The sequence below is a fragment of the Onychostruthus taczanowskii genome, unplaced genomic scaffold (assembly GCF_017590055.1).
Source record: "Onychostruthus taczanowskii isolate IOZ18803 unplaced genomic scaffold, ASM1759005v1 scaffold48, whole genome shotgun sequence".
NCBI lineage: Eukaryota > Metazoa > Chordata > Aves > Passeriformes > Passeridae > Onychostruthus > Onychostruthus taczanowskii.
In genome coordinates, this window is record NW_024502347.1 from 1,029,319 (window position 1) to 1,043,770 (window position 14,452).

A 14,452-nucleotide genomic window follows, 5' to 3' on the forward strand; every position below is an offset into this window, starting at 1 on the left:
TTCATGCTTTAAATAGTGTAGTTTTTGAAAGTAAAGTCTTCTTGGCTTTTGATCCCTCTGAACCCTCTCAGTTTGAAAAAAACAGCCCCAAAATGAAAATAAGACAAGTGTCCCAAAACCCCAACCCCAACTGTGTATTTTAATTTAGAAAAAATTAATAGAATTATAGAATAGTTTGGGTTGAAAGTGACCTTTAATGGTCAACTGCTCCAACCACTTTGCAATGATCAGCAACATCTTCAACTAGATCGGGTTGCTCAGAGCCCTGTTCTACCTGAACTTGAATGTTTCAAGGGATGGGGCACCCATTACCTGGCAACTTGTTCTAGTATTTCTCTAACCACATTGTAAAAAATTTCTTCCTTATAACTTAGTCTGAATCTGTCCTCTTTTATCTTAAAATCATTACCCTTGTCCTACTGCTACAGGCCCTCTTAAAAAGTCTGTCACTATTGACAGAGTCAGCTCCCTTCAAACACTATCATCTTTAATAGAATACTAGCTTTTCACAAATATTGCACCTTCAGAATTTCATGTGTCAAAACCACTATACAGTACGGATATGGGAGGGAAAAAACCCTCTAGGTAATTATTTTAACATATTTTAAGTTTTTCAAGCTTGTATATACAATTACGTTCAATTTTCAAAAAATGTTTTTGTGCAGCAGCAGTAATATTCATCTAGTGCAAAAGAGACAAAAGAAGCTTTATGCAAACAAGGGGAAATAGGCAGTGTAAAAGTTAAGTAGTGATCAGAAGGAATCATATTAATCAAGGCTTTTCTTAAAATGAAGTATGAAATTCCATTATGAAAAGGGTTTTTTTTAATGGTTTAATCTTAGTTATTTCCTTCTTTGGAAGGAAAGAGTGAAATAAGCTTGGATATATTCTGAGGAAGAGGACACAGAAATAAAGATCCTTTGTATACCCATGTGAATAGGGTATTTGAAAAAGACATGCAAGGAAAAGCATAACCATGACATTTACACAGGTACAGTTTTCCAATGCGAACGAATCCCTTTGAGTGTTAAATATCTTGTATCAAAGTATTAATTACAAACCCCATGCCTGTGGTGTCAATCCTCCCAGTGGCACGCCATGCTCTTACCATATGGCCACCTTCTAGTGGTTTTTCTTTTCCAAATAACCCAAAGAGCTTAACTTTGCTAAGCAGAGATAACATGCAGCTCCCAACAGGAGTGCCAGAGGTTGCACACACAGCGATCAGTTTGCTCCTGAGGAGCAGTTATGGTGATCAGCTCAACATACAGCTATCCTAACGCAGACACATGACAATGTTAGCTTAGACAGAATTTAAGAGGACTAAAAAGATGTTTCAAATTGTACTGATAAACTGTATTCATGCAATGGCACATTACAAATCCTACTCTGAAATTTGTCATGACAACCTGAATCATTTGCTACTTCAAGAAAACAAAACACTCCAACATCTCTCTTCCCTCTCTACATTAAAATTGCAACACTTCTCTTCTTTATTGTGCTCTTGGACATGGGTAAGTCTCACATAATACCTCCTTTGCTAATACCTATTCCATTTCTTAGTAAAGAAGCAATGAAAACAATTTAAAGATGCAAGTAATTTATACAAGATTCTGAATTAACTACCTTGATTTTTTTCAGCTTCTTCCACAGAACCAATATATTTGGTAGCAGCTTCAGGGTTATCTACAGAGGGATCTAATGCATAACCTGGAACAAGAGGAAAAAAAATACTGTTATTTCAAGCTTTTCAGTTTTGTACAATTTTTACTACTCTGTCCCTCTGCAAATTCTTTCCTGTTAACTCTGAATGAGCTGGGGATCACAAAGGATTGAGACTTTGGAATCCCATTAACTTGCCACTTGGCCTGAGTATAAAGATTACTATGAAGTAGAGCCATGAGGCCCTTGAGTACATACTGCTATCAGAATTCTTAAATTTGCACAACACAGAGAAAAAAAAATAAATCTAATAGGCAACAATTAACAACATAAGATACATAACATAAGATACAAAGGGGGGTAATCACAAGAAGCCAAGTAACAGAATCTGGTGGGAAGGGACCCCAGGATGCCCCTGCTCCAAGCAAGGTCAATGCTGAACTCAGGCCAGTTTGCTGCAATGCAAACAGATTTTTGAAACAACATAGCAACCTCTTCTTGTAGTAACATAGCATAAGGAAAAGACTAGCTCAAAATCTTATGTCAGTGCACTCGACGTTAATGGATGCTGCTTTAGAGCAGGACACTGCTCCTTGGTTTGCAAAGCCAGTGAGTCACATGGAAAGCAGCCAGCGGCTGCTGCATGCACAGAGCCCTCTGGCTTCAGGAGCAGCCTCCTGCTCTGCCCACTACTTCTGCTGGGTCAAAGACTGTCAACTTTGGCAGTCCTGGGGTGGCAGCAGCTGGAAGGCAGAGGATAGAGATGGGGGACAAAATAAATGAAGTTTTTTAGGGCTTTGTGTGTATTCTGTCTCCCACAGCAAAAGTTACTTAATCCTCCTCCTGCCACAAGTGGGAAAGCTTCAACTTGAAAGGAGTTGCTTTAACTAATGTGGATGGTACCAGAAGCAGCAGTCAAGGACTTTAATTTTTAAAAGAATTAAGTATTCACATCTTCATTTCTCACATCTTCATTTCCTGACTACAGCTATTGAGCCTCGATAAAAACAAAACAGAACAATCCCAACCACAACAAAATCTGCTGCATTTAGTCTTAGAAATAATTTATAAAATGAACAAGCATTTCATAGCTATCCAGGATATTTACAATTTTATTACATATATCCAACTTTTTTCCTCCATTTCTCCTGAAGTGGATAACATGATCTTATAAGACAAACAAATGAATTAATTTGGTTTCCATGGAACAGGTGGTGCACTGAACACTTACTGACCACCATGGCTTGTTTTTTTTTTTTTTTTGGGAAAGACTGCACCCTGGTGGACATAACCCCAATTTTTATTAAATATTGAAGTGACAAAATGTCTCTTGAGGAATCAGTGAGAATTCCTCTGTATCAAGGATGGAAAAATAGAGAAAGAAAGATATTAAACCAACAGTAAAACACACATAATGAATTAAATCCTACAGCATGCAATCCAATTCCTGTATTTTTGTTGATTCACAGAGAATCAAGAGCAGGGGGAGATTATCCAGTCTACTACTGCAGGCCAATGGCTGGCTCATAAAGGCACACACAAATGCATACAAGCTGAAAACCCACTGACACCACTCCAACAGCCAAAGGAGATTGTCTCCCCAAACATTTTTCAGAAAAACTACTCTTCTAGAACATGGTCCAGTTAATTTCTTTTTAGATGCTGGGGGAAAAAAGTACTAAATTAGTGGAAAAGCCATTCCAAGAACACAGTAGGTATTACCAATATAAATAGAACATTCCACCTGCCAACCAGCCCTGTAGTTTCAAACCTGGTAAAACTCAGCTGTGGAACAACATATGTCCAGATGATCCATGAACACAATATAGGGAGAGAAATATACACCAATGTCATCTTACAAAATATACATTCCTGCTATTCCTCTGTTAAACAAGAAAATAATTTATTCTAGATTTTTAGTAGGATTTACTTCCATGGCTAACCAAACTGAGCCAACACTGCAATCAGACTTCCCCTAATTTAGCTGCCTGCTTTTACTAAGCCACTATTTCAATGAGTTCCCTTCCAAGCTATAAGGTTTCTGTTAACAGTAGAGAGATATTACTTTGGATCACTGTCAAAATCAATACAGTGGTTTACTTGTCCTCCAACTGTATTGACACCATCTCTGGGACTCTATTTGCTTGGTACTTGTAAAAGAGGGACAGTATTCCCATGAATAGGGCCCCTGGGCCAAGCACAGCTTCCCGTGGAAGTGGAGACTTCTTAGAGTTGAGTTGAATTTAGTCCAGCATCATTCTCATAGAAAAGCTCTGAACAATTTCTACTTTCTAGTGGATATGTGAAAGGGAATATTTTCCTTCTGGCTGGGACTCCTAAACGCAGCTGCAAAAGACAGCTTGCTTTTATCCTACTCAGCTGGTATCCCACATAATGTGCCCTGACTTCTATGTCTCCTTCAGTTTTTGTTAGGAGGCAGATATTTCCCACAACATTTTAGCACACCTACATCCATAATTTCAGTGCACCTGAAAATGCTTGGTTAAATAATTAGACTTTGATGTGCATTCCAGAAAGACAGCTCATTAAAGCCTGTTTACACCTCAATGTGCAATGCAGCACATAGAGACCCAAAGTAGCTCAGGTATGAGGAAAAATACAGCTGGACCAACCCACTCTGCACTGGCATCTCTGCACAATCAAAGTAATCAGAGAATAAAGTGCCTACAATTGTTAACAGGTAATAAGTGACTGTAGGTGTTGCATGTAACATGAGTAGATTAAAAAAAAATTCACAAGTGTTATTTCCAAGGCAGTTATTTTAGGCTCTCAAAATATCAGTGTTAGTGATGACATAATCCTGCTATAACCAAGTTACTAAGTACTCAGAAAGAGCTTTGAGATTCATTAGGCTTCAATAGAAAACTATTTTTTATTAAAAAGGACATTATCTTGTGAAGAAGAAATTTAAAAATACTGAATGTTGCATGAATGAAGCAGTCCACTATTAGGATGAGCACTGATGCTCAAATAGCTATGAAATGGCTAAAATATTCATGAATAATTCGTGTGCAGCATATAAAAAATAATCTGTAATTCTGCTTCTGAAAATGTATGTGGGCTTATACATTGACTTTTTTATCAGTACTCAAAAGAGAATTTTCAAGAAAAGAGACTCCTTCAGCTGAGAGCAGATACAGAAGAATAAACATGTGCTGTATGTTAGGACTTCCTGGTCTTTTTTGACATGCTCCAAGGAATACAACATTGAAAAAATAATGCTAGTTAAGCATTTTAAATCATAATGTATTGTGAAGGGGAATTTTATTTTCTAGAGAGACAGCCTTCGCTTGATAGTTGAAATTAAAATAAGAAGACTGCCTTACATCAATGGAATCAAACTAGGGTAGATCACTTAGGACTGCAGATGCAAAACTGGTTACCAATTAAACAAGTCAGACTCCCACAGAGAAATTATTAATGGTTTTCCATTAAAGTGGGAGAGGACCTTTCACAACATCATAAAATGCCTACTTGGACTATTTTATTCAATGTTTTTTATGGATTATGCCATCAGTATACTCCTTTCAGGTAGCTGGAAGGGCAATAAGGTCTTACCCTCAGGACTCCTTTTTTTCCGAGATAAACAGTCCAGCTCTCTAGCCATTGCAGATTTTAACCCTAATGTGGAAAACATCTCCAGTGCTTGTGACAACTTCACTTCCTCTAACTCCTAGAATAACGGGAACCTTACTAAGAGGGGTAGGTCTCACTTAAATCATAAAGCAGATGGCACAGAAAAGGTTCAAAGAGTACTTTTTGATAAAATAGCTGGGCTACTTAAGGAATACCTAAAGAAATATAATACTTTAAAAATATACTTAAAGAAAAGTAATCAATTTGCAATGACACACAATCTTTAGAAACCCATATCCTCAAGGAAAAGGTAGCTCAGAAATCTGAAATTTCAGGTAACAGGGACAGTAATAATCACAGAATCCTATTTAAACTGAAGGCAGGGAAACGGAAAACCCAAGGACACATACAAAACAAGAGAGGCTAAAAATAGTATATTGAAATATCTTGTTTTAAAATAATAAACTAACATAATTGGTAGGACATTACTGACATAATTGGACATAGAATATATGCTTTATGAGGTAGAAAGAATACAGAAATAAGATGGTCATGCCAGTGGGGAAAAACATGCTCTATGCCATAGAAAGCTTGAAGACAAATCAGATTAACAAGTTAATAGTGTTAATGAGCATTAAACGATCCTGTGGACTGAAATTTCAGGTCTTAAGTAGTGGTGAGTACAGTTGCCAGAACTCCCAGAGTGACCATTAAGACAGAAAATGCAGTAACCATGAAACAGTAACAGAGATTAAACAACAGGTGCCAGGGAAAGAAGCACAGGCATAATGACATATTTTAGTCATCTCCTTGCAGCAGACTGCACAAATCTCACACCAAGATGCAATGATTTTTACACAATGTACTTGTACCATGAAGCAGTCATGCCAGAGATTCACATGAAAAAAGCCAGTTTAGCAGTGCAGGAAACTTGATTTTAAGATATTCTTTCTAAGGACACATATTTTAACAATGACCATAATGAGGTATAAAACTAACATTACTGACAAAGCAAAGGAAGATATAAAAACATTTATGACCGTTATTTCCATCTCAAAACAAGAGAGCTATATTAAGAAAAGAACTTTAAAAGGAACAGAAAGTAAAGCCTTTGTCAAATGCAGGGGCACTTCAAAGACACCATGTAGGAGGAAAAAACCTAATGCTTGCCAGCTAATAAAGGATGACTTTAAAGCATCTACACTAAGGCAGCCTGCCCCCAAAAGTGAGGGAAATCTTATAAAAACTAACACTTGTCCTTTGTCAAAACTGGCAGGGACAGAAAGTGCCCCCGAAAATGTGTAGGCCAACTGATGGTCAAGGACTGAGAAGAGCATCTGTGAGGGCTGTATTAAACACATGTTGATGATAGTGGAGCTTGGGTAGACTCCTGTGCCAAAATCTTGCTTTATGGGCAACGTGACGCTGTATCTACCTCAATGTGAAATGCCAGGAAATTACAGACTCAAATAAGTGGTAACAAAACACCACGATCAGAGGCAGTCACCCAAGAGATCTAAAATCAAAACACAGTGCAGATACTCTCACCTAATATCACCTCAATATGACAGAAAAGGAATGTATCAAATACAATGCTGTCTTTTAAAAGACATTTCAGAGGAGATATGGAGAACTACAGATCAACCTGCCACACATTTGTACGGTTAGAAGATTCAAGGAGTAGAAACCACAATACAGAAAATGAGTATGCACTCGGATGAGCATTATATATTGCAGGAGAACAGACACCACAATTTTCTCTACAGATAAATCACAATGAGAAAACCTCCAGAATATTTCTGAGGTGGCAATCCTGTGAATGAGCTTAGCTGATCTTGGATATCTTTACGAAACCAAGTTAGACTGATTACAGGGTGCCTCAAAGACATTTTAAAAACTCATAGGTCCTTACATGATCAATTGATGAAAAGTTATGAAAACACTGTCAAGAATAAATGGTTGGTTTGCACAGCACAGGAACGTTGGTGGATTCATGCTCAGGCCCATGACATTCAACATATTGATAAATGACCTGGAAAAATGGAGCAAGTAGCTTTGAGCAAGTTATTCACAGACCAAATTCACAGCGAGAATAACATGTACCTGCTGTGCACAGCTTTGCTCTCCATCTTAGGAGCAATACAGTAGAACTAGAAGAGATACAGAAGAGAGACAAGGACAGCCATAGGCATAAAAAGGCTGCAACTGAGGAACAAGAAGATTGATCAGATCTATCCAGGTGGGAAAAAAAAAAGGAGACTGAGAAGAAGCTATGGCCAAGATCTATAAAATAAGAAATCACAGAGAAATGGTGAATAAGAAATGATTGCTCATTTCATTTTCCAGCATAAGAGACATGGGGATATGAAGCCAAACTAGAAAGCTGTTAAGTTCCACAAGTTTGAATCACTGATACTTCCTCACATAAGGAGCTGCTAAGCTGCAGAGCTGCCTGAAAGAGGTTACTGTACAAAGAAAAATTATACAGGTTCAAGAAGCAGCTGGAAAAGTTTATCAAAAAGAAAAAACACAGAAAAACCCCAACAAGTTGTCTGAAAAATAATAAATATATAAGCATTGCCCTTGGCTGACAGACTGTGTATTGAAAAGAAGTATCAGATGTATCACTATTTTCTTGCTTCCTTCCTCCACTCCTCACTAGATAACCATTGCTGGCCACTTGTCTAATGGAATAAAGGGCTGGAAGGGCCCTCAGTCAATGATAGCATGGATGTTCTCAATGATGCTATCCAAGCATCACAAGAAAAATGTACTTTTAAGAGTAAATATTTACTGCACAAGAAGTAGATCAGAAAGACTAATTGCCAAAAAATACTTAGGTTTTGTTTGTGATTAATATACAGGTTTCTCAATGAATATGTATAAGCTTTCAGGATTATATATATTATAAGGCTGTCCTTTTTTTTGTGAAAAACACTGGGACAGTTGAGCTGTTTTGGATACATGATCTCATTCACTACCCTTGTCCTTCATTTACAGTCACTGCTTATCTATTTGCCAGCCTTTGCAGATTTGTTCGAGACCTCCTGCCTTAGTGCAATGGTGCTAAACAGAGTAACAGAGACAAGAAGTCTCAAGATCTGCAGCTTTTAAAAGAGAGGTTTACTCCTGTTCTTCTAATAGGTTATGACTCAGTCTTGAAAAAGATTTATGGCTTGCGTTTATGCCTATCAATTTTACTTGCATTTCTATACTTTGTATTTTCTGAGAAGATATTTATTACATCCTTCCAAATGGAAAAAGAGAGTATTGAAAGTGTTAATAGATAACTTTCTGACAACTTAAAGGAGTGCTGTTTTTAAGAGATCTTTACTGAGCCAGAATATCATGCTCACTTACTGCATCTTCTAGTTAAACAGTAAGAATCAGCTTGTCAGTGCTGGTTCTTACTGTTTAAATTGCCTATATCTCAGCCTTTTCCTAGTTCCATTGTCACTGTATCCAGATCATTATCTGTTGAACATTTCTAGAAAGCTGAATGATAGCTGCACAGTTGTCAGCTGCACAGTTACAAGGTTTAAAAATACATTTCTATACTCACTTCTAATGCAACTTTCAAGACAGTTGCTATACAGTGATGACATAACCAACAGAAGTAGTTTTGAGTAACTTGCTAGTTTTATCTTTCTCCAAATGAAACTTTTCAAATAAAAAACCCCAAATGAAACACTATATGCCTACAGGCACCTTTTCCCAGTATCTATTTTACACACACTAAAATGTTACATTTAATTTCAACCCACAAAATTTTACATTTAATTTCACAGAACAAAACCTAATCTGTCTATTCAGATGTTGAATAGAGGCTCCTACTTGTATTGTCTGTCAAGTTCTAATATCAAAATTATAGTCAAGTAAGTTAAAATTATGGTATGAAACTAGACATCCATTTCTTAATATTGTCATTTTGGTTACAGTCCACATCCTAACAACTCAGTGAAAAGTACCTATTAGCTAAAACTATGTAAGAGAAAAACTCTGTCATTAATATATTTCAATTTCCAGTATTTACAAGAAAGCTTCTAGTAAAACTCAAGTACAAAGAAAAATTGAGTGTGGCATAGTCTCTGATGTTAGGCATTTTCTTCCACTGTAATAGCTAGCTACCACAGGTGTAAGCAACAAAGTCTGAATCTCATGCATCACAGAATGCAGACAGTGAATTCAGGCACGCATAAAGCCCTAATGAAATTAAGGATACTTGTTTAGGAAGGTGATTTTTGAGGCAAAACAGTTTGCAAGAAGTAGTATTTTGAATGTAAATATGAATAATGAAAGACTGGGATCTGTTGTGCAAAAAGTTGAGTGTTGTGACATTTTAAGTTTACACAGGAAGCATGAAATCTTGCTTAATAAACTGAATTTCAAGTATATAAAGGATGCTTCATTTGAACAAGCACTTGCAATCAAACTTAAAACAGAGATGAAAGCTTAGAATGAATCACAGGAAAAAAATTAACCATTGTTATATATAAACACATGGCAGCTTTGTTCTTTCAAATGTGTGCAAAAGAATGTTTAGAATCCATAGTCTTTCCATATTTCTCCTATCTAAAAAAAAATAATTATTTTTCTTACAATTCATAAAAAGCCTGGTTCCCCAAGGTTCCCCAAGATTCAAATGTTTTATGTGCCACTATTTGCGAGGGAAAATGTTATCCAAGATAAGAAAGCAGTTACTACACTGAACACCAAGACAGTTCTTTGGGTCTGTCTTTGCCAAGCCCGTTTTAGTAATGCATTCCCATTCTCAGCAAATTTGGTTCATTCAGTTTGTACCAAGAGGCAACCACTGAAGAACCTGACAACTCAGTAAGGGTTCCTTATGGTTTAGAGGGAGCCAGAATCACATGAAGAAATCTATTTGCATAACAGATGTACAGTTAGTCATGTGAGAAGTGTGAAATTTTGATTTGTGTTTTGTACACTTGATGCAACTAATGGAAGGATTAATTAAGAGGGGCTTGCTAGGAAATCATACACTGGATTACAATTCAAAACAGAATTACAAAATCAGTTTTTCCAAATATGATCACTATTCATATAGATTCTTATTCAAAAGCCTTTTCCCATTTTATTAATTCTGATAAAAACCAGTTGACAGAAGTTACAGTCCTATTAATTGTTCTATCAAGACCACCATGATTTGTCCAACCTGTCATATCACTATTCATATCGATTCTTATTCAAAAGCCTTTTCTCATTTTATTAATTCTGACAAAAAGCCGTTTACAGAAGTTAATTGTTCTATCAAGACCACCATGATTTGTCCAACCTGTGTATGATAAAGATGTTGGTGAATTCCACTGTTAAGGACTTACCATAGGTTGCAAATGTTCTTCTCTGTTGTTCAAACATGAAATCATTGATGTGAGCTGGTTCTGCATATCCAGAAAGCATGTTTCTAGGTGCAGCCATTTGCTGAGTCCTAAATGGGTTTTCTGGTCCAAACTTAATCAAAAATGTTAAAGCAAGGTGGAGCAGAATTAGTAATCTATTCTTTTTGTGTATTTTTCAGAAAAAAAAAAAAAAACCACACAGAAAAAAAAAGAGAAAAGAGACCTGTCTTTCAAAAATGGTAATGTAAAATCACTTCAACTTTAAATTTCTTTGTGACTACTGAGTAAGCTTCTTCATCTGTTATTTCACACGGTAATCACACAGCTGTTCTGAAGAGTTGATTTCAGGACTGAACTTTCTAGCACAGAGCTTTCTGCACAGAGCTCAGGTTGACATGGGCTACTTGACTTGTTGATACTTGAAAGAACCAACACATGTTGTCATTCACTATGGGACCAGTACCAGCATTCAGAAGACAAAACCCAAGGCTGTCCTACAGTAGGTCTCCCTAACTAAAACATTTACACACAGCAGCACTGAAGCAAGTTAAAAACAGTACTTTTGTTCACACACATTGTGGCTTTGATATGTTGCAAACTCACTTATGAAAAGGCCAATTTATGTGGTTCCTCAAAAGGTTTTCTAAACATAAAGCATAACTAATGCAGAAATTGGAGCCTGATGCAGTATTTGTCTACCTAGAGAAGGCTAACCCCTGGTCAAAGAGAAGACAAACTGTACAAAGAGCTTAAATACGGAAAAAAGTTAAATGCTTGAACAGCTATTTTTATCTTTCAGATAGCCTGTCAGTTATAACAAAATGGAAAGTGGTTCACATGGCACCAGGCAGTCTAAATTCAGTCTTAAAAGGTTTTTCACCATATAAATTTAGCACAGCACAAGTTACTAAAATTCTTAATATTGATGTGAATAATTAAACTGAAAGTACTTTGATTTTAATGTTAAATCCTCCTCTTAAAAGTCTTATATCTGCAAGTCTTACAAATGTTAATTTTGCCCTAACGAGCACAATGAATAAATAGCAAAAATGTGAAAAGAGTAAAGGACCACTTCAATGCAGTTCATGTTTAACTCAACATCTTTATAATGCTATTTTCCCAGCTTAATTTTTAATTTTTATAGCCATAATTCCGATAAACATTTTAAGACTCTTCTTAGAAGAGCTTTATGCAGAATATTAAAATTCAAGCACTAAAAATACCAACATACTTGTGTAGAATCTATTTTTTAGTTTGCCCACACTATATTCCAAAATGCAGCAAGCACCCAAGGAAGTTGTCTTATAGGAAAGTCATACAAAATTTATACAACCTCTTTCCTTTAAGCCAAAGGCATTTCTGCTCTAAAAACAAACATTGTTTCTTACCTCAGGTGCAAACATAGTTTCATAAGTGGGATTATATTGAACTTCCTTGATAGCAGGATCAAGGTGGACTCCTGTTTCCACATCTTCCTGAAATAAAACAGACATGTTAATAACCTATTTTTCACACACAGACATTTAAATATATGACATTACCTTCTTTCAGTCCAAATTAGGGCTGTGGTTCAAGTTGACACTTGACAAGTATTATGAAAGAGAAGAGCACCCTGGCCAAAGTTTCTATTTTACAAAAATATTGATTGCAAAACCAATGTCAGGTGGTCACTGAAAAACCATGAAAGGTTTTGAAACTTGTCTAAAACACATGAAAGATTTTTGCAAGTGAAAAATTATTTCTTTTTATTTAAAGATTTCAGCAAGACTGAAGGAAAGACTTTTTTTTAGGAAGTTTGAAAACCAGACTTGTAAAGAAGAATCAATTAAAATGGCTATGAATTTAATATAAAGGTATGAAAGCTAGAACTCTACAAAAGGTACAAGGCAGAAATCAAAAGCAACTATTCTGACAGACAGTTGCAAAGAAAAAAAATTACATATCAACACTACATACAAACATTATGTATAACAATGGTTTTCACAGAATCCAATAATCCCTTATTTCCAAAAGGTATATTTTTATACTGAAAGGTATAAATGTAATTCAGCTTTAGTACTTAAACACATTTGCAAGTCTGATGTGACAAAAATTTAACTTGATTGATGAAAGGACAAGAAAGAGGAATTAACCAAAAGAATAACTTCAAGCAATTCACAGGGAAAAATTCAGAAGGGCACATGCAGCTGAAACAGAAGACAGAGAAGAAAGAAAATGGCTGACAAGGTAGCAGTGCCCAAAAAGACCTGGTTTCAGAGCTTTACAAAGGCTCCCTCTCATCATCAGAACCCCTTCCCTCATCAAGACCTCAGTTAATGAAGGAGAATGTTATTTTGCAGAATTATTACTGCCATTGCTTCCTGTGTCTTTATTCTAAAAAACAGCACTGAAAAGGACTCAAAATGTGCAAGTATACTGACAAAATCCTAGTAATCATACTGAAAAAGCAATCTTAGCATCTTTGCTTAGTCAGTGCTTACCTACAACAGGATCCCAAAGCATTTGTGACTTACAAAAGAAAGTGGCACAACAGAGAAGCAGATTTTAGCAGTTGCTTCATTAACTGAAAATTATCTCAAATAAACTCAATCTTGCTTTATATTATATTATAGTATCTCAAAAGAACAAAATGATACATTCTTAACTTGTTTAATATTGTTAGTATTCTCTGACATAAGAGAACAGCTAACAATACCAGAAGAAGCTTTTTCTCTCCCCAATTCAACAGCAGGTCAATTACGAATTTGCTGCTGCATACAAGACTTAAAAGATTTTAAAATCTGATTTTCTAGAACACAAAGAAGAAAAACAGTACCTGAAGATCTTTGGCTTGTTACCTGATTATATTTGATTAAAACTGCTCAACAAAGGAAAATATAAGAATGTCAAAAAACCTCAAAACAAAGCAAAAACATGACATCAGCAATCCCGCTAATTGCTTTTCTGCTAAGGCCATTGTCTCAGTAGAATTGTTAAGTCCAAGCAGAAAGCTTTACTCTCACCACATTATCAATTATTTTAACAGGCAGGTCCAGCCATTGCAATGATCTCGTCTGAAGCCTCAGCACTACCAGTTCTCAGCCTGTCCTCATTTTTCTCATCACACCACCCTTCCGATCCACTGGGCTGGGATGTCAACAACTACTGGTGCATTCACAGCCCTGACTTCCACACACCATGAACTTGCCGGCAAACAGCACAGCAGGCCTAATCCTGTCATTCAGCAAAAAACCCACACGTTTCCAGTCAGAACAGGAGCATACCAAAACCACTTCCTAACCTGCATTACCTACAAACTTACACTTCCTTTCACTGCTCCATGTCATGAGGACATTTTCCACAGACAGCTTTTTCAAGTCACATCATACAGCTTATCCTTCCAGCTACACCTCTCATCTTGTCCACAAAACTCAACATTTGAGAAAATAAAAATTCATATAATTGATAATAAGGCAAAGTTTATCTGATCAATGGTTAGTGACATGTGAACAGTGATCAGCTTACTTGAAATTAGGACAGGGTTTTTTTCTGCTCTTTAATCTGAAAAAGCAAAAAAATCCAGATTTGCAAAAATGCCAAGAATTTTTCAGTTCTGCTATTTTTCCTCCTCTTTTCTTCCTGTGAAGTTCTATTATATGCTGCTTGGTAATTGAGAAAAGAAACAGATTGTGCCATAAAAGCTGATCCTCTGCTGGAGGATTACAGCAATTCTGGTTCTACTTCGCTGCTGGTGGAACAGTGCTGAGTCACTTGAAAGCCACACAATATGTTCACTCCTAGACCACCACAGGCACATTCTTTCTGTGAAAACCACCGAGCCTTGAAATTGAAGC

At 36.4% G+C, this 14,452-nt stretch overlaps 1 protein-coding gene across 2 annotated transcripts in view; it reads right to left on the reverse strand.

The window, feature by feature from the left end:
* Positions 1-14,452, reverse strand: part of CDC40 (cell division cycle 40) — a 37,126-nt gene that overhangs the window by 16,156 nt on the left and 6,518 nt on the right. For both annotated transcript variants that reach the window (XM_041414912.1, XM_041414911.1), the window contains 3 exons: positions 12,008-12,094; positions 10,602-10,731; positions 1,627-1,710 (listed from right to left, as the gene is read on the reverse strand). In XM_041414912.1, the coding sequence (XP_041270846.1) occupies positions 1,627-1,710; positions 10,602-10,731; positions 12,008-12,094 (301 nt within the window). The remainder of the gene's footprint in view (positions 1-1,626; positions 1,711-10,601; positions 10,732-12,007; positions 12,095-14,452) is intronic.